This window comes from Ptiloglossa arizonensis, chromosome 2 (assembly GCF_051014685.1).
Source record: "Ptiloglossa arizonensis isolate GNS036 chromosome 2, iyPtiAriz1_principal, whole genome shotgun sequence".
NCBI classification, from domain to species: Eukaryota; Metazoa; Arthropoda; class Insecta; order Hymenoptera; family Colletidae; genus Ptiloglossa; species Ptiloglossa arizonensis.
The window spans coordinates 5,297,357-5,323,141 of record NC_135049.1 but is presented as its reverse complement, the minus strand read 5'-3'; the positions used below and the strand labels follow the sequence as shown (position 1 = coordinate 5,323,141).

Below are 25,785 nucleotides of genomic sequence, written 5' to 3'. Positions count from 1 at the left end.
ATTACTAATCGTTAATACCAACACGGATACAATCTTTATCTATTCATTCGAACTATTCACCGTCATTACCATCACTTTACCTATTCACCATCATTACCATGATTTATCTATTCACTTTGCAACATTGTAACATTAATCGTACACTGTCGAGGAATCAAAGTATCACCTACGTTACCAAAACCAATAATCGCTTTTAACTTTAACTTATTAACATCCCTCTAAGGTCGTTAAGATCCCTCTTTGAGCGATTGGCTTGTACACTTCTTTTTTTTGCACATGTCACGCAGAATTGCAAATATTGCGCGAAATGCTCGAGAACTCGAATAACTATATCTCGCTACTTGAATAGTTACTTATCGTCCAGCGGACGAAATTGCATTTCTTTCGCAGGCAACGACGCGTGTAAAAGAAAGCAGGCAGCATTTCTATGAAATTCAAAATCTTAATAGGCCGTTAACGTATGTACATACACGTATATAATTTGTCCCGAGTGTAGTTTTGATAGTTTCGCAGGAGAGAGTAGAACTCGTTTAAAAATAAGTGATTTCTTTGTGTTCAGGTTTCTGCGAAACCCGACAGAGCTAAAGAACATAAAGAACATATCTCTGCTGCGTCAGCAAATGCGGATAAAGTCAGAGCCGGAAGAAGAAGGAGGAAGTGGCGCCGAGCCGGAAATCGATATGCCGACAGACCTCTCGATGTCCAGCATGAGTCAGCTATCCAGCGAGCAACAGCAACAGCAGCAACCTCTACCTCTTCATGATCCGCCTACAAAATATAGAAGTCATGCGTACAATCTCGTTAAAACCAACCAAGAGTCGGAAGAGAGGAAGTGACGCGAAACGTAGTGCTGATTCGATTGTGCGTTTTAAATGCTGACAGTGTCGATAGACCATTTACCACAGTGCGTCCTCGCACTGTAAACGAATGCGTTACTAGAGAATATGTTCGAAGAATTCGACTGTCTGGTTTCTTCCAAACGTTCGCTAACGAAAAATGTTTTCTAGGGGCTAGAGATATTTGTTATAATTCGGAAATTACGAAATCGTACGATTTCGATACTATTGATATCAAACGAATAGATAGATATGAGATTTCTGAAGAAATTTATCCACGAACTTGAAACCACTGGGTTCTCGATGTTTCCAGGGCAATAAAATATGAAAAGACTGATGAAAAAGTACATTCTGAAAAAAAAAATTGCGGATCAACCTTACGCAATTACGCCGAGGAAAAATGATTCAAAGTAACAGGAATGTCTTCTACCGTGTCTGGTCGATGGCCAATCGACTGGGCTTCTGATCGAAAACTTCGTCGCTCGGTTATCGTTCAATTCTTTGGGCGCTCGTCGTTTTTCTTTAAACATTGATTCCATCTTTCAACGACGTTTAATTTTTAACCAATTTTAAATCGGCTCGTGGATCGTTCAATCAATGCGGTTCATCGATTTCCATGCACTTCGAGTCGTAGGATGATTGACTGCCTTCAGTCTCGTTGAGTGAGCTCAGAGTCAATCGTCGTGCTGCAATTCTGGAGGACGCTTCGGTGAAGCTGAACTTTCGCGGATATTCCGCCATCTGTTTTTTCATCCCTCGTGTTGAGACACGTGTGCGAGTGTGAAACGATTTTTCGCTTCTACAACGAACTACTTTAAAAAGACGTATATAAAAAGCGTTATCGACGAACGTACAAAACGGTGTTCGGGAAACGATCGAGGTATTTTATTCCAAAGTTATTCTGTGATGTAAAGTTTAGCTTGAAAGTAAATTTTCCGGATCGAACTATGCTTAGTTATAACTAGAGATTGAATTTATCCAAAGTTCTTTTTATTTGAAAGAAAAGAAAAAAAAAAAAAATTGTTATTAAAAAGTCTTTACGTAAAGTTTACAAATTGATGTAATATAAACTAATGAAATATAGCAATCCCACTTCGATTTTTCAGGGGATCTTTTATTGTACGAGATACGTAGATCTATCCTGGAAATATCTGGATTCGATAAAACTTCAGAACCAACTTCCCGTTGCGCCACCTCAGTTGTGCCAATCTAATTCGTCGGTAATTTATGTATAAGTATGCGTTTAGTCGAATGATCTATATATATAAATAAATAAATAAAAAAAAAAAAATGAAAAAAAGAAGAGAAAGAGAGAGAGCGAAAGAGAGAGAGAGAAAGGTAAAACGTAACCATCGTTTTAAAAAAAACTCTCGAAAGGACATTATAGATCGTATCCCTAAATCGTAAATACTTACTAATTAAGTTGACGAACTATTAAAAAAAAAAGAGAAGTATAGTGAACTCTATTAGCAAAAGAAAACGCGAAAGAGTTTTACGGAATTCGGGGCCAGAGTTATATATGAATATAAATTTATATATAAATAAATCTTTCTCTTATATATGTGTGTGTGTGTATATATTGTTTATATATTATATATATTATTTTTATATATACACACACATATATATTTTACTACCGAAGAGAAATTTATATGCGAAATTTCTGTGTTCGTTGTCGATGCGATTGTGGCTCACATTCCTCGCCAACAGACCCTAGATTTTCGAAAGAAGCAGAAAAAAAATTGTAACTAGGGACCGAAGGCGCGTGTACGATTAGAAACAGGCCTTAAGATCGTATTTTTGCATAAGACTCGAAGCATAAAAAAGAAAAAAATGTATGAAAACGTTGTTACGAGGTGAATGGGTGTGTGTATGCATGTGCGCGAATAAATATGTATGAGAGTAAGAGAGATGGGGGGAGGGGGGAGGGGGTGCTGCTGCAAAAATGAAAATTGTATTTGCGAGCAAGAGATTTATAAATGGAGAACTCTGAACAGTAATCTGCGAACGACTGAAACGAATTTGTGTTCTTAATGTTACAGTTATCCAGAAAAGGTCGAGTTTTCGATTCAGGAATCGATCTTTTTTTTTTTTTATCTCAGATTGAGGTCAAGCTACGCACATATCATCCGATAGAGCAACCAACAAGCCAGTCTCGGATTATCTATGTTTCATAGCTCGCATCCAAGAACAACGAGAACGAGCGTTCAGGATGAGAGTTAGTTATGTATCGATGAAAATTAAAAATTTGACACGTTTCAATGTACAGTATTTTCTCGATAAATGTGACGGTCTTGGAACAAAAATTTATATTTATGAAAGACCATCCAAGAATAATAGGAAATGAAAGAAAAAGAAAAGAGACTGAGCATCCAGACAGTCGCCAAAGTTTAAAGGTTATTTGATCGTTTATCATATTAATAGAATTATATTAAAACAATTTTTTTTTAATTAAACTTTCATGAACGAATTTTTGTAAAATTTTCCTGATTAAAATCAGACCAAACACGACATAATTTGAATGATATTTGCTCGTTTAACAAGTGATATTAACTCGATATTTTTCACCCATTAAATAAGTCCATTTTCTATTCACACTTATCGTAATCGTACAACGTGATCAAACGTGGCTCGGAATCGGTAAAATCTGGTTTCTTTCGTATTTATCATTTAAAAAATAAATAAATATGATCTAAATTATATCGTGTTTGGTCTCATTTTAATCAGAAAGATCTGACAAATATGGTATCATATAGTTCATCTTTGTATTGATATTATTTTACTAACACAAGTATTTGTTTTATCGTTTGACTGGTTCTAATGGAGACCTCTCCCCTAATAACGGGAGGAGAAACTTTTCACATTTATCGTGACAATACTGTATCTTTATAAGAGTATTATCATTGGATTAATGCGACTTCTTCAACGAAAATGAATTTAAACGCTATCTCAGTCGGGTTATTATTTTCAATCCTACGTTATTCGAATAATCTCTGAAAAATTTTCGATACATCTAATTAATAATAAACAGTATAAAATCATGTTTACATTTATTTTTATTGAGAAAATTCGAAGAATCCACTGATAATACTCTCGTGTAAGTAGAATTTCAAATGTAACAATTATAATATTTATTCGTGGATGAAATTCGATCCCACTTGCATATCTTATCGCTTTCATCCGAAACTGACGCGCCGGTCACTCAAGTCAAGTCACTTATATTGAAGTATATAACAGTGGTGGGGAAAGTCGTTTCAGTTATCCGGAAATTACTGTATTTGGTTGTTTGTATACTGTGATCTCTGTGGAATTTTTATCGTAACATATACAGATGCATAGAAAAACTTTCATTTTGTGTATATAATTTTTATGAAAGAATGATTTATACTAATTATAAGTATAAAATAACACACACACACACACACACAAACACAAAATCGTATGAAAAATTTTGTTTCTCTAACCGTCAATCTTCATTTAAATCGAAACAAAGATTATATTTTGACGCTTTATCGAAAAATCATAAAATGTTATTACAACATTTTGAAATTATTTATTGATAAATAATGAACAATGTATCAGTTCTCATAAGTTCTACACACATTAGATACTGATGTAGATTCTGTACTCATTGTCAATGAATACTTTCAGAGATTATGCATCGTATGAAAGAAGTTCATATCGAGTCAGTCATCTCGATCTCGACTATGATCTTCATTTGAGATGTTATATATCGTGAAAAATATATTGTATATGTGTATACGTGTTACACACGTGTGCGCGTATCACGGAATTTTCGATGCTTCCGAAATCTTTTTTATTTCCGAACACTTACGAACTATGTATCATCCTTTCGATTTACTGACAGAGTTTATAGTTCATTTCTTTTTGCACATCTTGTATAAATTGAAACCTGTACAATTTTAGGAGAATACTGATCGTTTATTGTGTAACTCATTGCCAATGAACGAGCAATGTGTAAATAGAGATTTATTTACTTATTAAGATAATTTCTAGTGTCAATTTATTACACCCCGTCAAAAGAAACAAAATATCACAAAAATATTTAAAAATATGAAAAACTGGCAATTCGCAGTTCATAAAATAATGAAACACACAAATTACCTCTGACTCAATTCAAGGAGATATTTAAAAATAAATAGTATATATTTTTAACAATTAATTTTATTTCTATAAGAGTTCTAGAAATATTTTATTTAAAAAATTTCTTTATAAATATAACTTAAATCTAAATTTTATTCTTTAGCAGAATAGAAGAATACAACTTCATCCGCGATTATGGCAGTGCTCGGTTTTACATTACCTGCCTCATCAGTAAATTCACTGTAGCTTATCTTTCCTGTGACCATTACTCTCTGACCTTTCTTGAGATAGCTGATCACGTTGTCACGAAGATTCGGTTGGAAAACGCATATTTTATGCCAGTCTGTTCGTTGTGCAAAGTCTCCTGCAATATTTTCAGTCTACTACATCTTGCAAACATGGTAAATGTTGTAAGGAAAGAATAGAAATATACAATTCGCGTTTGATAGATTTAACAGACATTTAAAAGCTTCACAAATAATTCATTTATTTATAACCCTTTGCACTCCATGTTGATGCCACTACAATGACATATATTGTGCTTTTTAAATAATGATTCCTTTTCCATTTTGTAAAAGGAACCTCAATAAAGAATACATTAAGGTACTATTCAGTTGGATTAATTATTTAAAAAGATACAACTGTTCTAATATTATTAAATTCTTATGTTTATGTTGCAAATTATTGATCTTAAAAGCCCCTCCTTTAAAATAAAATATTATTTACATACAGTAGAATAAGCTGGAAATCTATATATTGATTATGTAATACTTATTGAATAATAAGTACACAAAATTAATCAGAACTTGAGATAAAAACTGACAATTACATGGCTTGGGGGTACCGAAACGAATTGTGCAAAATCTGGCATAGTGCAAAGAATTACTGATTTAATGCTAAAAAATTAGTTATACTAAAAAATATCCCAAAGTACTAATTAGAAAAGTTAAATGTTAAAAACTAAATTTTCAAATTCATAGAAACATTAAAATATATATTAAAATTTGGGACATCTATATACAGATGATTAAGAAAAATTAAAAATGTTTTTTCAAGATGAATTCTACATGACAATATAATGAAAAAAATTGCGAGCAAACGCATCCATAAAACTGAGATCAGACATACATCATCACTTGCCTTAATACATTCCCTAATTATCAAGAAAGACTACAATTATATAATGATTAAAAATAATAGAACAAGTCTAAATATCTAAATTCCTATTTCATAATTAATTAAAATTTACAAATTTAATTTTTGTAATTATATTATTCCTCATACCAAAAGACATTCGTGTCTTCTTCATCTTCTTTGTAAGAATCGCTAAAAATAAGATCCTTTTTTTGATAGTAGGTATAACTTCAAGTCATCTATCATAATTTCAAACCTAGTAGTTACGTAACTGCAAGTTACTCCATGATACATGGTGTATGTCAAGGGCCTATTAGCTCTTGATCCAATCATAAATCTTTAAACAGCGAAATAACATTGAGCTGCCTAACTTCAAAATATCCTCAAAATACGTTGACATATTACTAGAACGAATCTAAAGATACAAATGTAAAGTTTGCTGAATGGTACATTGGGCAGCATAAAACTTGCCCTGATATTTGTGACACATCATCAACTGAACATAGAAGCATCGTATGGTGCACGTGCTTGATGTGCGGAGGTACATCATATAACAGTCAGTAGCAGTGGATTATGCTCAACTAGCAGCACATGGAATACATATAAAAAAGAAACATTGAATTTTTCAAAATACATTAATAATATTGATAATTATATGGACATATATAAAACGAATAGAAAGTTTAATGTAGCATCAGTGATTCAACGATACCAACTTCAAGTTAAATTACAAAATGGTAAAACACTTTCTAATATATTTTACCATGAACAATTTGCACGTTTGGTTGACTTGACCTATACTTCTATAATATTATCCTAAATGGTTGCATCATTTCTTAGTGATGTATACCTGATCATCTAAATTGATGTATGTCCAATCAATTTTATAAGCAGCATTTGTACAATATTTTGAAAATTATATATAACAAAAAAACAACAGATTCTTAGCTACACTTATGTGTATGTTATTTTTTTCCATTATTTTGACTTGTAAAAAGTTATTCTATATACTTTACCATTCATGTATTTGTAGTTACTATGAGTAGCGACAGAAAACATAACAACAGGATGCTCTAGTGAACCTCGTTTTTGTGGATCATTACCCACTCTTCCCAACACAATTATCTGATTCATTGCTACAAATTAAGGATACATAACATTATTATTTAAATTCCAAATTTTGAAAAGAAAGTATTTTCATGGTGAATAAAATAAGTACAGTCATGCATAAAGGATAAGAAAAAAGTCTATACTGAATTTAATATAACTGTTGAATTTAAATTAATTAAACATGATTTGAATAAATCGATATTTCATTTATTTTCAAATAATATTACAGAAAATATGTGATTGATGTTAATTTACATGATTGATTCTTATTTTCATTTAAAATAAAAATTGCCTACAATTTTATAGAAGGAAAAAACAGTTAATAACAATGATCAGTAAGAAAACATTTATGATATTAATGTATTACATGCGATAATGTAATACATGCGATTAAAGTATGAAATATTACACAATACTTTTTTGGAAGCACAATAATACAGAGAGTATCATGGAACTGTTTTATAATAAATTATTAAACGGTATTGAAAGTTAGAAAATATTTCACTTACTTTTTTCTAATTTTGTAATAACAGGAGTCGTAGTCATTCGCATACAATTAACTTTAGGAATACTTTTCATCATTTTCGATATAACCTAAAAATGAAAAAGCACGTGTTTAGATATGATTCAATAAGATTTATTTGATATAATATTCAGCTTCACTCACTCGTTGAAACATTTTCTTGTAATCTATATATCAATAGTAACTGTTATTATAAATCATTAATTAAGAAAAAGAAACACTTGTTTTTGTTTTGAAAAATAACAATAAAGTTAGCAACGTGTATCGACTAGTAATAGCGACACTTATAAGGAAAGTACAAATCCTTCGGGTTATTGATTTAGTTGAAATTTTGTATGTTTGTAGATTTAGTCATCTGATTCAAGAAAATATAGCATTATAAGCAAAAAATATAGCATTTAATAGTTTTTGAGACATGTGATTAAAGCTTTATTATTGTCGTACTTATATATTTATTTCAAACAAGTATTGAACATTATTTTGATTCAGCGACAACATCTTAAACTTCCAACATGGAAGCTTGAGTTCGAATCTTTTTCGAAATTGAGTTTTTTTTTCAATCTATTTTTTATTTTGCATTAATTTTTCATCCATGAAAACATATGATTCTAAATAAATTGTAAATAAAATTTTTTAATAAAAAAATTTATCTTCTACGCTTTCTTATACTAGTATATATTTATTTAGAATTATATGTTTTCATGGACGAAAAATTGATACAAAATAAAAAATAGTTCCACGTACTATACGCAGAGACCCTATACCCTATATCTGAACAATCCACGGGTTCTAAAACGATCACCATACGAATTGTACCCATCAAAGACCTAACTTCCAACGATTAGCCTCAGGGACTACGTGGGCTCGGAGACCCTCCAATTTCGACAAGATGGCAGATCAGAGACTACATCTAATTATTTAGATGTAATCTCAAACTTAATCCAGATGTAAATCGGACTTTTGTTCCTATAATACGTTTTGTTTAAAATCTCTCTACCTACCTCTTGTAATCCTGGCAGGAAATTCACAAACTTCGTTAACAATTTATTTCAATAAATATTTGTAAATAATCGAACTAAGCACTTGCACTCTTGGAGATTTGGAAAGTGGTTTTTAGAACAGTGAATAAGAAATCCACTCATGAATTTATTATTACATTAGTCTTCATTCGATGTCAGTAGGGACTGGTTAATGAAATTGGAAGATTGTTATAATATAAGATTAATTATTAAAGCAACTTAAGACTTGCCCGAAGTTTATTGTCATATGCCCTCTCGTTCACTCGCAGTCTGTCAAATTCGCCGCGACAACTATACAGCAATGGAGAGGATAAAGAGACTACTTACAACGAAACACGAATGACGACTTATATATTGTTTCTGTAAAGAATATTTATCATATACAGTTTTTATTTTACATTATATATCTCGGTCCTATCATTTTCATACAAACGAATACAATTTTCAACGAAATAAGTATGTGCGTATAAAGAAGTTTTATTTTTAAGACGATAGTGAAATGTAGAAATTTAAGGCGACGTATAAAATAATAATGTATAAGAGATTAGAGTAAATAACGATATCGAGTCATGATAAAATATAAAGTAGAAATAAAGTGTAGTAAAATACATTGCGTAAAAATATTTCAAGCGTACAAAATTATTGTCCTATTTTGTAGACGTATGCAAACGTTTCTATTCCTTAAAATGGTAGATTTATTTTCCCTCACTTTCAGCTCATAGCGTAATAATTTTCGCGATGATCTGCATGGTAAAGTGTATAAATCTTTGCTCCATCAACCCCCTACCAGATGGCGCTTTATCAACCTGTTCCCAGGTGAAGTAAGTCAATGCGCATGCGCGTCGACCTATCGCTTCACTCAAGCCACGCTCGGGCTTCGATGTCAGCAGTGGTGCGGCGCCCGTGTTGAGGGTTGGTGTTTTTCGTTTCAGTCAAAGCGACAGACCGGTAAGCGCCTTTTCATTCTCTTTTAGATTCTCTACTCAAACCGCGACCGCTTTTCGTGAATTTTCTTATCCGTAACTTCTCCTGTCACGGTTCCTTTTCACTCGACTATCAGAAAATTATAGATTTTCATACAACTTTCACAAGGTTTGGATGCTGCAAATGTCGTAGTTATTTTAAGAAAATTAGGATTGGTCTTTTTTGAGACTCCCTTAGCTCGATAAACATCCCCCCACTCCGACCGCCATTTTGACTCGTCCTTACCGATCGATAGGAAGAAGATAATTGGAAATATTACCGATGCGATGATTGTTTCTTGACGCGTGAATTAGAAAAAAAAATAATTATTATCGCTTATCGATAAACAGGTGGCGCTTCGATTCTTCCCTCGCGAGAAATAATCATCAGTTTTTATATATTTTACGCTCTTCGTTCGCCACCTTATTACTATTTATCATTTAAATATACAATTGTTTGTACATATCGCTTTGTTTTTCTATTCTTCTGTTTACGCGATCAATTAAAGGACAATGATCTAATCAACTTTAGACGAACATGGAATACCGTACGATGGATTAATTTCACTAAACGTTTCGTGCATTCGTTACTTGTGCATATTAAAGTGTGTATATACATATATTAAGAGATAATGTAGCTGATATATGTTATTATATTAATAATATAATAAAGTTTTAATATAATTCAATTTAAAAATACAGTTGAGTAATATTTTAACAAAAGGTTTTGGTATTCTTTTACCATAGTAATTTTCAAAAAGAAACTGTTTATTTCTAGCTTTTTATTTTTCTCGCGCTTAAAGAGTTCTGATATCATTGTTATGGATGATTATAATCTGTTTCTTAATGCAGAATATTGTTGTAAATTTCCAAATTCCAAGTCTTGTAATTTTGAAATTATATTTACAATATTAAGATTTTAAAAATATAGTAAACATTGTGCGCAATTTTTAATTCGACCTTTCTCAGATTTTTCGATTCGGTGTTCATAACTTTAACTGATCAATTGTATTGAAATAATAATGAAGTGTTGTTACTAATGTACATCACAATGTTTACAAAACGTAACAATTTGTCCAGGATTTTTTGGTGAATCTTTCACTAATGTCCATTTAGCAAACTTTAAGGTATTGTTAGTTTATTTTTATGTTATTAGGAATGTATGCATACTTATATATATATAAATACTTATATGTATCCTCAGTAATTAGGAATCGGGGAAAATGGTTCAGACAATCTGCTACTGTTATTTACTAGAAAGCCAATTTTCAAATTCTTTGTCAATTTAGACAATGATGTTCTAGTTAATCAACAGATTATTTTTTAAGCAAGTACAATGTTTCCTGCTTATGTGCAATCAATTCTTCCCCGTTTAAAGGTAACGAAACTATCTCTGCCAATTTTTGACTTTTAATGGATGCCATATAAAATTTTAGCCACAATTGAAAATTAAAATATTTATTATTATATTTTCATAAGATTAATCAGTGCATTCACATGGTTTGTATGGTAAAGACGAACTTAAATAGAACCTTAGACTATTTATTTTAAATTCATACATGTATTTGCAAGTTCTTCAAAAGTAGTTCAAATAATTAAAAATAATACAAACGAGGTATCGTTCGGATTCATTTTATTCAAAAAATTACTCAAAAATGATTTTGTTTAAACTTTGCATACATCTAGATTCATAAGTAGGCCATCGATTTGTAACATAATTTTTTTGTGGGCCTTCAGGAGATAGAGAGAGGGGGAAAGGTCAAAGTACGGATTTGACAAAATGTTTCGGAAGCTGTAACTTTGGACTGAAAAAAGAATCTTGATTTGATTTTTGCAGCAAAAGATTAAAAAAAAATTAAGCTTTGATCATGACAATGTTAGATCACCGAAAAAAGAATCTTGACTTGATTTTTGCAGCAAAAGATTAAAAAAAAATTAAGCTTTATTCATGACAATGTTAGATCACCGAAAAAAGAATCTTGACTTGATTTTTGCAGCAAAAGATTAAAAAAAAATTAAGCTTTGATCATGACAATGTTAGATCACCGAAAAAAGAATCTTGACTTGATTTTTGCAGCAAAAGATTAAAAAAAAATTAAGTTTTGATCATGACAATGTTAGATCACATGTCGTGAAGAAGACCATCCAAAAACCACCATTCACACACTTATTCGGATCTCTGTAAAATTTTTTGATAAAAATGAATACGTAAACTTTAAATGTGTCAAAATGGCAGTGGAAACATTTTTCGCGTCAAAAAGCGAGTACTTTTTCTCCAGGACAATTGGAAGTTATCAGAACGATGCCAAGCAGTTTTCACTAACGAGGGAAATATACTTTAATATAGTCATATTTGTTTTTCCAAAATACGTTCCAGCATTTACGAGTATCTTAATTTATTATATAGGATGACGTGCTTATTGTAGTACACTACCTGAATAACTCTTTTATTTTTAGAGGTAGAAAAAGGTGTTGAAAAGATAAGGTGACCTTGAAAACCACTCAACACCATCGTTCACAAAACAACTTGTATACACTACTACCACAATATGTCTCCCTAGATGACGCATAACGTTTGTGTATATTTTTATCGTTACAAAATTGCATTCGTTCTATACACATTATTTTTTCTTCCTTTCACTTTCATTATTATATACTTTTTGTTACTTCTTTTACATATTCATTGTTTCTTTTCACTTTCATTATTATATACTTTTTGTTACTTCTTTTACATATTCATTGTTTCTTTTCACTTTTATTTCATTCCTTTTTGTACGATTATTGTATAATTAATTCTGCTTATAGCTACAATAGAACGTTCGCGTTAAACCGAAGACAATTCGAAAATTGCCGAGTCGAAACATCCAATAGTTTGTTTAAAACTAACATTTAATTGTATTGGCGCTATTTATTCTAGTGAGAAGTACTTCTTATGTTTTGTTCGCATAAAACATTTTTGTATTCAAAAAAAAATTCGATCGACGGGACTCCGATGGTTACGACCTTGAGCCCGTAAATACCTGCTTATAGCATTTGCGTTACAGTTATTTCGATGACAGAGATTGATATTCCTGGTATAATTTATACATATATACATATATATTGCATGTTATGTAACTTTAATTACTCATATCTCTGCAATTATCGTGAATTACACCTAACGATTCGTACATTGCAGCAGGGACCTATAATCTACCATCCTGCAAAAGTAGGTTAGGATTGGAGGGGGATAGGTTACATTTTTCCCTTGTAAGTCCATACGGACACCTGGTAGGAGAAGGGGCGGGGTCAGTATCCCCACCACCAGATATCTTATTCAACTCGTCGAGCTATACCTCATCTCTGCACCAGAACCCAGAGGTTTCCAAACTTTCTCCATTTATTCGAATCATTTGATAAGCTGAGCTCGTCACGCTCCCACGAAGTCTCAAAATCATACAATGATCACAACTTGCAATGTTACAGTGGTTTATATTTATTATTTAATTTTGTATAATTTTTTTAAGTTCACGTGCACTGTTGACTTCTTATTCTTACTGGGCATTTAAATCTAACTACTAGGGCTACTATAAGGCATTTAAGTATGATACAATTCTTACTTGAAATTAACGATTAAACAATTTGATGGACAATTGCAATAACTTTATGTGGTGATTCTCCCAAAATTATTTGAAATATATATTGTAATATTTTATTGTAATAATATCGTAACTGATTTTTGATCGTGAACCGTTTTTAAAATATTACTCACCAACCTGCATTTTACCAATCGTATAAAATATCATATACTTGCAACTAATTGACTTCTTCGTTATAAAAGCATTTCGTTAACTTTTTGAGAAATATTTTCATTCTCGAAATGTATAAATTCAAAATTATCTTAATGTAGTTCATCGTATTTCCATTCCGTTCAATATCTTTGAATTCGATAAGAGTTATTTTGTTATCGATAATATCTTTATCACAGAAATATAATGTCATTGAAAAACACATGCTGCAAGCTCTTTTTTATTGAAAAAATAAATCGAAGCTCCGATCCGCTTCTGGATTTTTTTAATCTCCAAAGATTTCAAAGAATTACCAATTAGATCATTTTTCGACTCTGTGTATATATTGCAAAAATTGACATTTCTTTATTTATTTTAAATAAATAATTGGAATAACGTCGTTTTGCTCGAAATCGGTCGATTTAGCTGCGTTACGTCACATACATTTATGTGCGCGTATGCATGCATGTATATATTTTACCCAGAGTAGTAGCCGGGTCAAAAGTTCAGAGGTTCACCTGGAAGTGAAGTAGCATTTATGTAGCGAGGGACAATATCCGCCCCTCGAATAATTATTTATTTAACCCGCTATTCGTTTCACGAGCTTGCGAAGGAATTAAAATTTTCACTTTTTCACTTTTTCATTTATTACATACTCCCAATCTTGAAACTACATTTTCCACTTTTTATATAAGTCAACGACACATTTAGTAAACGTGGTTTCTGGTTATAATAACTTAATCTTGGATGACCATGATATGTACATGTTTTTAATGGTTTGAGATTATAATAATTTAATCTTGGATAACCATGATATGTATATGTTTTTAGTAGTTTCTGGTTATAATAATTTAATCTTGGATGACCATGATAAATCCTTCTATTTCGGGGAACAGTTCATTCTTTAATTGTGTATTCTTTATATATATATATATATATATATTTTACCAGTGTCCTCCATGCAGTTCTTTGGATTTCCATATATCTATTTTGTATTGGTGGAATTGTATTTCATCGCTGTCATGTGTTTGTGTTGTTAAGTTAAGCAGTGTGTATTCGGTCGGCTATTGCTATAGTTTGTTGAAGTGATGTCTGTTGTGAAAGTACTTTCTGAGTGCTTTAATCTGTTTTGTGTACATCTATGAAGCCTCTTGCTCCTCGATCTTGGGCTATAGTGATCCTTTCTTTATTTGCACTTGGGCATAATTTTCTATATTTCGTTAACTGCGTTGTTATGGCGATATTGATATTTTCAATATCTGTTTCCAACCATTTTACGATGCCGAATGAATATGTGAGTTGAAATATTTTCCTTCTCTCGAAGACATTTTTCAAATTTCTCTCTGCCAATCTCTATAATTGTACAAGTATTGATGTTCCTCTTCATCTTGTATCCTAAATACTAATATTTCTTCACTTTCTCAATGTCAAATATTTTCTACCTCGTGTGTGTACTTTCTTCTACTTCTTTCTGTCTGGAATATTAGCAAATATTTACTTTAGACTTTTTGTGTGTTGAAACGTACCTTTCCTTTACCAAAGTATTCCTCCAATCTCTTCATCTTTGATTTTATTTTTATCTCTCCTTTTACCAGCATCCTATTTTCTTCTTTTAACGGAATTCCCCGAGCGAACCTTTTATAGCTCTTTTATAGAATCTTGCCTTACTCTCTTACCCAAAGAGGGAAGAACCCCAGAATTTTCCTGATTTCTTATTAGTTACTTTCGATAAACTTCTCGCCTCTTTGTATATTTATTTATTCTTCTAATCCATCTTTTGACGATCAACTTTCTTTCTAATGTTATCCATAGTAATTTCCTGCCACCTTTTCATATCAATAAAGAAGCAGTACAGGTTACCAGTTTTCTTTGTGGTTTATTTTTTTCCACGATATTCAAGAATATAATAATACACACAGGAGTAACGTTTACATTATTTACTTTTATTTTAGAGGGGCCATAGGTGAGGTTTTTTCTTCTAAATAGGCTCTGTATTTCAGCGAAGATTGTTTTTATTGCTTTCTCTTTCTTGAATCTTTTGTTCATTATCATTGTATACATTTTGTATGCTGTACATAATAGATTGATTTCTCTATAGTTATTTGTTGCCTCTAGAGTCTGTTTTGTATAAATCGGTGCTATAGTGACTGCTCTCCATTCATTCGGAAATCCCTTGACGTTCCACGTTTTTTTAACAGTGTTTATCAGCCTTTTTATTCCTCACTCGATATACAACCAAACCACATTTGTACGGTATAGTAAAGTTTCCATTGTCCAACATAATCAAAAGATACATCTACTCGGATAATAGAATAGTCCCTAGGGTTACCAATCGTGTTCTTTTTGTGGTGATAAAATAATGTACTTTTACTTTTCACTTATCGAAGTTAAGTACACTTACTTTTTTCGAAATGATAAAATAAAAAATATCAGATTATTTAACCTAATTTAATTTATTACTTTGTGTTTACTATTTATATTACAGATTTAGTTAAAGCTCCGATTATCAATGTCTTTCATGTCTTCGTTGCAAGAGTACATGCAATATATTATATGTAGTTACCTACTACAATTTAGAAAATTATGGTTCGGAAATTTTGTTACTTCATCGAATATTGTATTGTAAATAAGATCATTATTTGCTTATAAAGAGCGTTTTATGTATTTCTTATTACAATCGAGGCGTAATTCTCTCCTTATGTATTTCTTATTGCAATCGAAGCGTATAAAAAAATTAAATAATTTCAAATGAAAATACACCATGAATCCTTGAATAATATTAACATTTGCAAAAAATATTATTACCTCGGATATTCTAATGTCGGTAGTTGTTCAATCGATAAATACTGGATTACAAACATAGAGAAGATAATGTTATTTTACAAAATTTTAACATCAAAATAAAGTCAATCGATGTTGTGTTTTAACTTAACGTCGATCGATGTTACCATTGTAACAATTGATTCTATTATCAAGTTCAGAATATATTCCTTGATTTCAATAATTGGAATAATAGAATTGCTCGTGAAACGTCGATAACTGAAAGCGAAGTGAAACGAAACAGTGATTGGAAACGACACAATCTGTGAATTACTGTTAAAATGTTTCACCGTGATCTTCGTTGAATCAGTTTCAGAGTAAATTGAAACTCGGTTTTAGTTACTTTTAATATTCAAAAATATATCCATTCAATATTTAAAAACTATCAAGATGGATTTAGTCATCAAATTTACTTCGATCTTTATGTATTGTAATTATGTAATATTATCAAACTGAATGAACGAGAATTAAACTGTATTGCTACGAAGGATAAATTTATGAATAAATACTAAAATTGTGATACATTTATTTCATTAGGTAACAAATCAATTTATAACCATATATTAATCGATGTTAAATTGAAATTTTTATTTCCCTATGAAAAATCAATATGCTTTCAAACTCGAATCTTTTCTTCTAATTTTAATTTTCATTGAATATAATTTTTCACAATGTAATCAATTATTTAAAAAATATTAATTTACATTTACACAACTGTAATCCTGAAATGCGGACAGTATTACAGATTTTTATAAACGAACGTTTTGTTATATATTTTCTATATAATAAAATTCGTAAAAAAATATTTGTAAAACACAAATAGGTACTTGTGTAAAACAACAAATAATAGTGGGTGTGCAAAAATGTGGGTGTGGAAGGTAAAATTTATTGAGTACTTGAATTTATCTTGTTGGTTCACGCCATACACATATTCGTATCACTTATGTAAACAGTTTGACATATTACATTGGAGATAACTGATAACTAAACATGTATCAACGACTACAATGTTGTGATATTCTTTATAAAATATAAGAATATCATAATTAAATATGATAAACAGATTGTGAAGTCCAAATATGATGAGAAACATCGTAACAGTGCAATTTTTATTGTACTTTCATGAAAATCATGTTTATACATTTTAATAATTTTTTTCAAATGATAAAATTTTTATTTACAATATATCAACACACGATTCTTTTTAGATCCACGTCTTACGTTTCAATCGTATATAATCTTACATAAACATTACATTTATATGAAGATATTTCTTTGGTTCAATAATCTTGTATATTTAATTTACATATATTTTAAAATATGCAATTATTAAAATTTGTTCTAAAGTCAGCCATTAGATACTAGTAACCTTGATTTTATGAAAAATTAAGAAACAACATGATTGAAAAAAGATTCATTCCTGGCTCTGAAGAAAAAACTTTAAAAAATAAATCAGCACAACGTAACCGTGGAGTTTGTGTTTAGTATGATTCACAGTGGGGGAAATCACTTTAAGTGATCATTCGCACTTGTAATTCGACTATAGCATAAAGTGACAGAACCAGAAAATTTTACAAAATTTCATACATCGAAGAACTTAAAAAACTTATGAGATAAATGAGAAACATTATTAATTAAATACATTAATAGTACCTAGAACAGACGTTTGTAACTCTCAAAGTGCATTTTTATCAAAGAAAGTGATTTTAATTCACATGCTTCAACGCACTCTACATTTTAAGAGAAATTTGAATTTTAAAATGGAAGAATGTCCCTTTTTAATTTCGCTCGTTTAGTTTCAATGCGAGAAAAAGGAAAGAAGCGCTGCATAGATTAAAATTCTTCGTAGCTTCTAACCAGTCCACGCACAGTGAATTGTAGAAATGTTTATTGTTCGATGAGTATTTATAGCCGTTGCCAGAGATAGAATTCTTCAGATTTAGTTAACTACGTGAAAAAAAGACTTAAAGTAACAAACACATCAACATGTATTCTTCTGTAGAAATTCCAATTCCTTTATAAATACAACTCTCTGAATCATTGTTCTCCTAAGCAAAGAGGGGATGTGGAACGAAAGGAGTGTTTTTTATAATCTTAATATTCTTAATAATTCAAAGAGAATGAAAATATTCAATATAGAAAAGTGTGGTCAACTTAAACATCTCTTTCTATTAAAACACGAATCGTCGAGATTTAACAATAACTAAGTATATATTTTACTTATCACCTTAAATCTACTACTTATAGGGAAGGTAGAAATTTTCATTTCTTTTAAGGGTACGTTTTCTAAAAACAATTTGAAAACCACTGCTCTAAGATTTTCATTCGTCAACCTGTTAAATTGTAATAAATAATGTTACCTTTACCTCGTTACTCCTCCTTAGTGACGTCGATAGAGTAACTGCACATTTATTTCATCAGCACCTGACCTAGATTTACGATTGTAGCAGCACTCGTCTACTGTCCTGCATTCTAAAGGACCAATTCTTTCGTCCAATGTTTCAGACAAAAAAGAAAATTACATTTTCTCGTCTCACGTTCCATTTATCGTACACCAATCTGCATTAATAGTTTCTGAGACTCGGTTAGTGTGTCCGTGAATCACCATTCGATCACGAATAAGAACATTTGCCTCGGCCAAGGACTCTAGCAGTGATCTGTCCATTTATGCGAAAGGAAACGAATACTTTCTGTGACACCACTTGTAAGATATTAGAAATTGAGACACAGTGCAGCTGTGAGGTGTACATCATGATGTACAAGAAGACATGTGTCTTTTACAAGAAGACATCTTGCTTCACGACCAGGCATTCTGGGACAATGTCCTTATTTCTGATGACACAGTTTTAGGTGTGTCTTGTCATCTTTGTGACAATGTTCAAATTTCTGAACACAATATCGATTCGCTTGTCACTTTCTCGAAGTTGTGATCTCCTCAAACAATTGCTTCTCCGACAGTCGATAGCAATGGCGTAACCGACAATATTTAAGAGGAAACCTTTCTTTCGGTATCTCGTTTAAAAGATAACCAATGAAACTTGTAAAGCAATATTTATCAAAGAAACTTTTCGTTTAAAATATTTTTGAGAAGACTGATACACATTTTACCTATTTACGAGATTTAATGTATTTCACTGTTTTCATTCGTGTTCGATCACTTTTTACATAGAACATGAACACGCATACACATTGGCGTAATCGTTGTTTATTATAGCGCTTATAGAAAAGGAAAAGGATGAAAAAAATTAACCGATGTTTGTTTCTCATTTGTTACAAAGTCCACGTGCATAGCACGCATGTGCCATGTATAATTAAAAATGTAAATGAGAGAGACGGGGAGGGGGGGGGGGGGTAATCTTGAATGGTAGATTACTGTAAACCAATACACGATTCTTTAAAACAGGCTAACAAAGATTACATATTTTAAAAATTTCTTCTTTAAGTATAATTGGAAATATAAGACAAAATTTTTATAGGAAAACTGTTCAGTCAATCGTAATTTATTAAAAGAAATATTTGTGAAATAAAATCCATGGAAAGTACGCTCAATTTCTGTAACTCGAAAATTTCTAATCAGCATTAAACTATTATTATTGCAGAGCTAGATATTTCAAGCATGGATTATTTTTAGATTACGTTTGAAAGCATTTCGTAGTAGTACCGGATGTACGTTAACATTGTTCACGTGTACGTATTGTAAACATTGGTATTAAATTCCTTCAAAATCGTATATTATTGCTTCACACACTGATCGAAGCTTACAACTGTATTGAACTTTCGGCTGAATTATCATTTCCTGTTTATTAATTTTCTCAATCGAGATACTCAATTTTTCTGTTACAGATTCGCTAGAATTTTAAACAAAAAATGTACGCGACATAGTCTTCAAGGGAAAAATTCGACAGAAGAAGATGAATATCGTACGCGTTATTTGACCAGGACCATCAATCAGCAATACAAATTCAGTACAAAAAATTAAACAAAGTAACAAACAAACTAAGGGCGGAAGGACGAGGTAAAAGGGGATAAAGTAAAATGAGATGAAAATTAAAGAAGTTACGAAATAAAGACATTTCGGGAGGAATAAACTTAAAGCAACAAAAAGTTAAAGTAAAAGCGAGGACAATCTTCAACAAAGTTACCTAACTAATTAATCAACTGAATTGATTTACGAAGAGATCGATTATTATGTACTTTTATTGACGACTGAAATATATATTCATCTAATATTCATCCTTTAATACGAAGGAATAAGAATACGAGGTGATTATTCTATTCGGTTTAAAAGAAACGTTACGTATTTAAAATTTCATTATACCAATTATGTACAAGTTTTATATATTACACAATTTTTTGTTTCCACGGATTATAAATTCTTTAGTTGTGCAGAATTTTATTTCGTAAATTTTATAACGTGCTACTTAAAGATATTTCGAACAAAAAAGTTAATTTAATTTAATAATTTCTATTTACCTCCAAACTAAGCAAACCCCTTAAACCTGGTCGTACAATGTTAAATAAAGATAACATAAAGATTTTAGTTCAAAGTCGTGCAATATTGCCAATTTGTCAAATTTCGTCGTAATTCGTACAAAATAATATTCTCAAGATTTAAAACCTAAAAAGAATGTAAAAAGAAACGGATCAATTTCTTTTTTTCTCAAACTAGACGGACCCTTAAGAATTTGATCAAGGTAATAACGAATTTATATAATTTAATTCTCTGTTTAATCAGAACAGACTGCAGAATATTTTCGTGGAAGAGATAATATTATTTTAAACTGCGAGACTAACAGCCTGCAAAATGAATCTCGAAGTGGAACTCATTGCGGGTGTGATCAAAGGTGAACCACCCCCCAAAAACTTGCCAGCGCCGAGGCTGATTAAAATTTTCATCGCTGGAGAACGGAATGGTCTTATCTAATAATATCTATTCTTATCGATATTCTTATTTATATGTGTTAGATGTTTTCTTAAATGGCGCATTTTGCATATACGCTTACAAGTACTTGCTCAATCGCGAAAGAAATGTCTGTTATTTAAAGATTTAAATTAGTGATATAACTTACTAAAACTTACTGTGAATAACTTCAAAAGTTATTTAAAGAATAACCTTTATCAGATACAGTGATGTTTCTCTAATTGTCGCAGAAAGATGTACAGATGTTCCAAGAATTGAACGCTATTATTTATACAATAGCGAGGATAAACGAGATACAGTTAAAGTAGGTGATGATAACAATGCGTCAGTTAAAGAGGCAGAAATCGTGACAAATAGAGAGGCATCGCTGTAAATTTTTTAGGCAAGTCTATTGAAGATTTTTAAATATATACAATACAAAAAGAATTCTAATTGTACGAGAACAGCGCCTGACAATTAAATGTTTACACTTGTTTAGAATGTTGTCATGTTTGTTAATAACAGATATGTGAATAAAAGTACAAATAGTTTCGGAACAATTACTTTCTTAGCTACACCACGGAGGGAGAAGTATCTATTAAAAATAAATATAGCTTGATCATACTAGTACGATGTAAAATACATCTAACCTCTTACCTTCCAAAGGAAAGTTAGAAATATAACTGTGCGGAAACTCTTGCACGTCACTATACGTACATTTTTAAATCTACTTGAAACGCTTTATTTGTTACTTTTACGAATTCATGTACAGAGTGTCCTATAATATAAGGAACGTACTTCAGGAATGGGTTTAACGTTTAAAAACGAGAAATTAAGGTCGTATAAATGTACGTTCTATTTGAAATTTTTCGCGAAATATAACGAGTTTTCGTGTTTTATTATAACAATTTCTATTTATTTATATTTGTAAGATATACTCGAAATAGCCACCTTGAATCGCTTCTGATCTGTTTAAGATACCAAAGAGTTACTCTGATTTTAAAATCGATCGATTCTCTAGCGAAGTGTAGTTATGCCCGCTTTCAAGTAACAAGTTTTACCCCGAAGTTACAGAATCACCTTTCTTCTCCATTTATATTTACATAGTGCATAAATATGCCTCAGTTCGAGATCAAAATCGCTACTTAATTAACTTGAAAACGAAATTTCATTGCGGGACATAACTAATTTAATTTTTTCTTAAATCTGCCAAACATCCTTAAAGTCAGTATCCCACATATTGCAGGACACCCTGTACTGTGTTTATGCACATATACTTGTATATTTTCTGTGAATCAGTGAATCAATTATTACATTTATTTGCGTAACTATATCTTTGTATGGCTGTCCAACTATGTGTTTTATCGATTCATTTCTATTTATTTAGACGTCTATTTATTTCACTGCTTGTGTATTAGGTGACGAATGTGTTTCTCTGTTGTGTACGTCTCCACGAATTTGTGTTTAGTTGATTGTGTATGCGTGAGCAATAATTGTATTTGTATTTTAATACGCATGCGATAATAAAACGAAACGATAAATACATCAGCGAAATTAATAAATTAAACGTGTTTTATCGAATAATTTATTGAATTTTTAATAAAGCAATTTGTTACTCGTTTAATAAAGACTTCTACTCATTTACTCATTCTTCCGCCTATCTAGTATTTTATTTATCCACACCATCACTGATTTCTCGGTATGTTTACGAATCTCCTTCTGTTTGTTATCTAAGTTCGCATACACGGATAGACTATAGTCGGATCAAACTTAATTCTCCGATCAAGGTTATTTTCAAGATGCAACTCCCTGTATTTACATTACACGACTCTTTGTTTGAAAAACAAGGCTCGTGTGTATGGAGGTGCACGAAGGTACTAAAAATAAAATAATGGGATTGATCAAACGTCATGATGTGAGTAGTTAAACAATATGCTGGGAACTGACCTCAAGTTGCCAGTTGATTTTGAACCGTCAATAATCAACATTCCTTGTTTAATGACAGGTGTATGTACACATTTAATCGTCTATTAAGTATCGAGTATGCTACTCGCGTATTTGTTCATGTGAATTTGATTTGTTTATCTAGAGAGTCAGCACAAACGACAAGATATTCAATTCTAGAATTTTCATGAATTAACTAATGATACTGTTGAATTTTCATGATCGAAATGTACGTTACAAAGTCGTTTACTCTTTAAAGATAAACTATTGACAAAATGTAAAGTTTTGCAACTATCACAACAACCCGTTATCGTTGGAATTGAAAATCTGGAGTTTGTACGAGTTAATTCAAACAATCCCTTGTTTTTTGAATATTTATTTGTTAAAACGTTTTCGGTCAACAACTAATTTTGATTGTTTTCGGTGAAATAAAAATCTACAATGATAAACGAAGGACCGAAATTATATAATTAATATAATATAATTAATATTCGAAATAATTAATAAGAGAGAGATAGCATGTAAAACGAAAGATGCTTAATTTAATATGATTCGTGATTGTTGAGAAAAACGTGGCAATAAATTGTTGGTGATAACCAAATTAGAATAAATTTTTTTTCTTCATATTCGTGGTATCATCGGCAGTACATTTTTCTCAACAATTGTGAGTTATATTAAATTATGCAGTAAATTCTATTTCTTTCTTAATAATTACATAATACTCGTTAAATTAAGCAATGGATTCTACCTCCTTTTTAATAATTATGTAATGTTTTTTTTCCTGTTAAATCATTGTAAATTTTTGTATCATTAAGAGTAGCAAAAACTATGGTCACTCGAAATCATTTGCTCAACGTGGCTAACGCAATCATGGCTAACACGAATTTTATTTTCACGTCATAAGACTTTCCCTCTTCATTTAAAAGAAAAAGCATGAATTCGTAGATTTGTGCAAAGAAATAAGAAATAGAGCAATGCACAGCGAAACAGTATGGTAGCTATAGTCAAACAATATAGTGGGGGTTGGTCCTTCGTTGATCTTGAGCAGCCAATAGATTCTGATCTGACTATAGTGTCCTGCTTATATTAAACAACGTTACTTATGTGCTTCGTCGTTGCTTATTAATTTGTACAAGGTGTGCACTTTATTGTCTCACGACGTTTTTCTTGGAAACATATGACGTAAGAAATAACTACAAAATGGAAAAGAATCATTACGTTTTATCAGAAATATGACGCATTAAATCAATACTGTAAATTTGCAATAAATGTGGAATTATGTCATTAAGTAATCTTGAAAATTGCTCATCGTGTAATATCTCCTTTCGATATGAAGAAAATTGCAGCTTTCTATTGAACGAAATCAAGATGAACTATATTATTCGAAATTTAGTACTTATTTTGAAAATTGGTCAAAGCCATCATATTTCTAATGAAAAGTAATTAAATTTAAATTATTCGTTTATACGAGAAAGATTAATATTAATAATGTGGATACCTTATATATATATATATATATATATATATATATATATATATATATATATAAGTTGTACGTTTAATTTTTGTATATTTATTCCTTGCGTTACGTTGCCACATTGTTGCTTAAATATTTACAGAGTTCATAGAGGAAAGGAAAAAATTACTGGAATTCGTTGGACCAGAATTACAATCAATTTACGATGGCATGGGAATCGAGGTACGAAACACTCTAACTTTATTACCTAATTTTCATTATAACACATAACATTAGTAATAATTAGCAACTAAGCAATGATTGTATAGGCATAGATATTGATACTATCACTATCACATGAAAGTATTAATCTACATTCCAGTCAACTATGTCCGTTATTTATTCAATTTCTTAATGCTTATTTTATGTAAGTCGTTTGTAAAATGGATTACTTAATAGCGATAAGCTTCCAACATTTAAAACTATTACTCCTTACGATGAAATTAGTAAAATAGGATTGATTTTTTATTAATATGTACAGTAGATACTTTTATCGTATTTTGACAGGAGGAATTTATACTACTGATTTTATTATAAGTTTGAATATTAAAAGGCCCATTATAGTGTTGATTTTATAGTGCTCTAAAATCAATTTCCAAGTTCTGATTTATTAAAATTATAAATTTAATCTTTGATTGTATCTTGATTAAATTTTCTGCAATGTTATAAACAATTGAAAAATGTACAATTTCATTTCACGTTTGTTATACACGCGTGTAAATGATTAATAAACGCAAAATTATATAGGTTCTCTTGGTGGACATGCAATATGCAACGCACGTGAATCCTGATACAAATCCATTTTTAGCCGAACAATTTTTTAATGAAATACATGCCGCTCATCAACACTCAAGAGGTTGTTTTCTATTGGTGAGTTTGTAAATTAAGCATAAAATAATCTAATCACAGAAGAATCGAGCAATTTTCAATAACAAATTGAAAATTCCGTAAAAGTATACGGATTACATATATTATGTAAAACTTGAGATATTTACATAAAAAATTTAAGAGTTACATAAAAAGTTACATACTTTTATTCTATTTATATACATGTACTGTAAACATACATCAATACTCGATTACCCTTAAACCATAATATGACCCTGAAGTGTTCTTCAATTTATGAATTTAGAACATATACATACGCATG

At 30.8% G+C, this 25,785-nt stretch overlaps 3 protein-coding genes across 7 annotated transcripts in view; 2 read left to right on the top strand and 1 right to left on the bottom strand.

The window, feature by feature from the left end:
* Aop (ETS variant transcription factor anterior open) overlaps positions 1–2,741 on the top strand; it is a 37,899-nt gene extending 35,158 nt beyond the window's left edge. For 2 of the 3 annotated variants that reach the window (XM_076327671.1, XM_076327672.1), the window contains one exon: positions 560–2,741. In XM_076327671.1, the coding sequence (XP_076183786.1) occupies positions 560–836 (277 nt within the window). In that variant the 3' untranslated portion in view covers positions 837–2,741. The remainder of the gene's footprint in view (positions 1–559) is intronic. The other variant, XR_012994350.1, reaches the window with a different exon arrangement.
* Positions 2,742–5,003: 2,262 nt separating this feature from the next.
* Mtssb (mitochondrial single stranded DNA-binding protein) lies at positions 5,004–8,011 on the bottom strand. The gene is made up of 4 exons (XM_076327670.1): positions 7,852–8,011; positions 7,694–7,778; positions 7,091–7,210; positions 5,004–5,304 (listed from the first exon to the last, which is right to left on the bottom strand). The coding sequence occupies exons 1-4, from the start codon at positions 7,861–7,863 to the stop codon at positions 5,093–5,095; spliced, it is 429 nt and encodes a 142-aa protein (XP_076183785.1). The 5' UTR covers positions 7,864–8,011; the 3' UTR covers positions 5,004–5,092.
* Positions 8,012–9,596: 1,585 nt separating this feature from the next.
* LOC143155322 (protein qui-1) overlaps positions 9,597–25,785 on the top strand; it is a 28,512-nt gene continuing 12,323 nt past the window's right edge. The window contains exons 1-5 of one of the 3 annotated variants that reach the window (XM_076327930.1): positions 9,597–9,674; positions 20,119–20,290; positions 21,016–21,188; positions 24,739–24,818; positions 25,383–25,505. In XM_076327930.1, the coding sequence (XP_076184045.1) occupies positions 21,080–21,188; positions 24,739–24,818; positions 25,383–25,505 (312 nt within the window). In that variant the 5' untranslated portion in view covers positions 9,597–9,674; positions 20,119–20,290; positions 21,016–21,079. Of the gene's footprint in view, positions 9,675–20,118; positions 20,539–21,010; positions 21,189–24,738; positions 24,819–25,382; positions 25,506–25,785 lie in introns of all 3 variants that reach the window. The other 2 variants (XM_076327929.1, XM_076327927.1) reach the window with 2 other exon arrangements.

What these genes read in the sequence shown, in the direction of transcription:
- Mtssb (XM_076327670.1), bottom strand. An exon ending in TATTACAAAATTAGAAAAAA is followed by an intron (nt 7,211 to 7,693) that starts GTAAGTGAAATA and finishes CTTAATTTGTAG; the next exon opens with CAATGAATCAGATAATTGTG. An exon ending in TAACTACAAATACATGAATG is followed by an intron (nt 5,305 to 7,090) that starts GTAAAGTATATA and finishes AAAATATTGCAG; the next exon opens with GAGACTTTGCACAACGAACA.